This window comes from Monopterus albus, unplaced genomic scaffold (assembly GCF_001952655.1).
Source record: "Monopterus albus unplaced genomic scaffold, M_albus_1.0 scaffold220.1, whole genome shotgun sequence".
Lineage (NCBI taxonomy): Eukaryota > Metazoa > Chordata > Actinopteri > Synbranchiformes > Synbranchidae > Monopterus > Monopterus albus.
The window spans coordinates 310,530-312,509 of NW_018128100.1; the positions used below are offsets into that span (position 1 = coordinate 310,530).

Genomic DNA, 1,980 nt, shown 5'->3' on the forward strand with positions numbered 1-1,980 from the left:
CTTGATGTTCAGGGTCTCCTCTGCTAAAAGAGCAAATCAACAAAACCATCCAGAAAATGTATGCTAATTCATTAATTATGCTTTACACCAGGTTGTTTTTTATGCAGTTGATTTAAATGTTCCTGCGGCTGTTTCCCTGTTTTTGTCTATTACATGACACCAACTTCAAATACAGAGCTGTGTTTACTCACAGTTTTTTTTATTTGCTAAAGAAAAACAGCAGCAAGTGAAACAGCTGATGATAAAAACTGCTGTGGGAAATGTTTCACTCTGAGGTCACCTTCACTTTTCTTTTTTTTGCAAAACGACCTGTTTATTCTCACTAGTTGTTTCAGTTATTAGCTGAGCAGGTGCTTCATCAGCTCCCCGCTCTCAGCCTGGAGCTCTCTCTCCTCCTCCTCCTCTTCCCCCTCTGGCAGGAGCAAGAGGAGCTTCAGCCCAGACCTACAGCTGGATGTCACACACATCACTGACTACACAACCTGCTCATACACATTTCCCACAAACAGCGATTAGTGCTGATTAAACCGACACACAGTTCTCACCACATCCATGCACTCTGAATTGTGCTCATCAAAACCTGCTCGCCACCTGTAATCATCGACAGCTCGAGAGTGGGGTGTGTGGCGAGTGGTGCTCAGTACCTGGGATCTCTGGACAAGTCAGCACAATGCTGTCCACTTCTACAGCTTGTGTGGTGGAGAAGTCATTTCTGCAGGAGGAAACATGGACAGTTGGGTCAATGAAATCACTGGAGACGCCCAGCAGGGAGCAGGCGATGCAGAAAGAAGAGCTCTTCTTAAGTCCTACCTTTCCTTCAAATCAAGGCTGCTTCAAGATAAAAACCAAAGAGAGAAGAGTCTCAATAATGCAACCACCTTGTGCCATAATTCAGTTTTTCAATTTAACAGATTCTTTTTTACACCAAACCTCAACACTCATGTATCCAGACAGGAGCTGCTAACAGCTAATTCAGGTTGCTTTTAATGGTGCCAATTTACCAAAATGTACAAATACTGGCTTAAAAAACAGGGCTGAACCTGCAGCTTACAGCACTATACCTCCTGTTTACATCTCCCAAAGCACTGGAAAAAAAGTATTTCCACAAATCAGAGCATGATTATTCCCAAAATGTAATCAAGTTGTTTCTCTAAACAGAGACCGGGCAGCATCATTAGTAAAAAAAAAAGGCAAAGCAGATCTGCCAGAAACATTTCGCCCAACTCCATCTTGCCTTTGGACTGGTTTCCGTAATGCAGAGGGCATTTGTGCGTGCTGAAAGTGTCGCCCCTGTAGGATGATTCCTTGCGACGGTGCAGGACTGATGATCACGTAGTTGGTTCTGATGGGCACGGGGGAGGATGTCGCTACTGAGACCTCGCTGCAGGAGAGGACGAGAACGCAAAGTCAAACGTCAGCATGGCCATATCCTAAAATGACGCTCAGCCACTTGACAGTGGAAACATAAGCACATAACAGGTACATCACTTAACTCAAGGGCAGTAAAGTGTCATAAGGTTTAACTGATCTCCAACTGTGATGGAGCTTCTGTAGCACTGTACCTGAGCTTTTTGGGCACCAGCTTGCTCAGCGACCTCATGCGATTATTAGAGCGGTTTTCATACGTCCTCAGGGCACCTGAGGAAGTGAAGTGCCTCAGGTTGGGAGACTGCAGAGAGAACATACAGAGTCACATGATATAGAGGAAACACAAAACCCCAAAGGGAAGTCAGGGACAGATAACACGTGATTTGTGGTTTGTATCAGTCACAAACAGGGATGGGTCTGATAGCTGGTTCTCTTTTGGATCCAGTTTCGAATAGGTAAAATACCCGGAGTCATGAAGCTTCATGTCCAGATGAATCCCTCGTGGCCCACAGAGAGTCAACAGGACCAGGGGTGGGAAACAGGAAATGAGGAGAGAAGTCAGTGATGTTCAGGTTACCTTTTTCTCCTCAGGGGAGGACGACTGCTGCCGAT

General features: G+C 45.4%; 1 protein-coding gene across 1 annotated transcript in view; it reads right to left on the bottom strand.

Annotated features, from left to right (window-relative positions):
* Positions 1-1,974, bottom strand: part of senp6a (SUMO specific peptidase 6a) — a 13,886-nt gene extending 11,912 nt beyond the window's left edge. Inside the window, exons 1-6 of the mRNA XM_020619443.1 lie at positions 1,946-1,974; positions 1,563-1,669; positions 1,235-1,381; positions 811-831; positions 645-712; positions 7-23 (exon numbers count right to left, since the gene is read on the bottom strand). Of these exons, the coding sequence (XP_020475099.1) occupies positions 7-23; positions 645-712; positions 811-831; positions 1,235-1,381; positions 1,563-1,600 (291 nt within the window). The 5' untranslated portion in view covers positions 1,601-1,669; positions 1,946-1,974. The remainder of the gene's footprint in view (positions 1-6; positions 24-644; positions 713-810; positions 832-1,234; positions 1,382-1,562; positions 1,670-1,945) is intronic.
* Between the last annotated feature and the right edge of the window lie 6 nt (positions 1,975-1,980).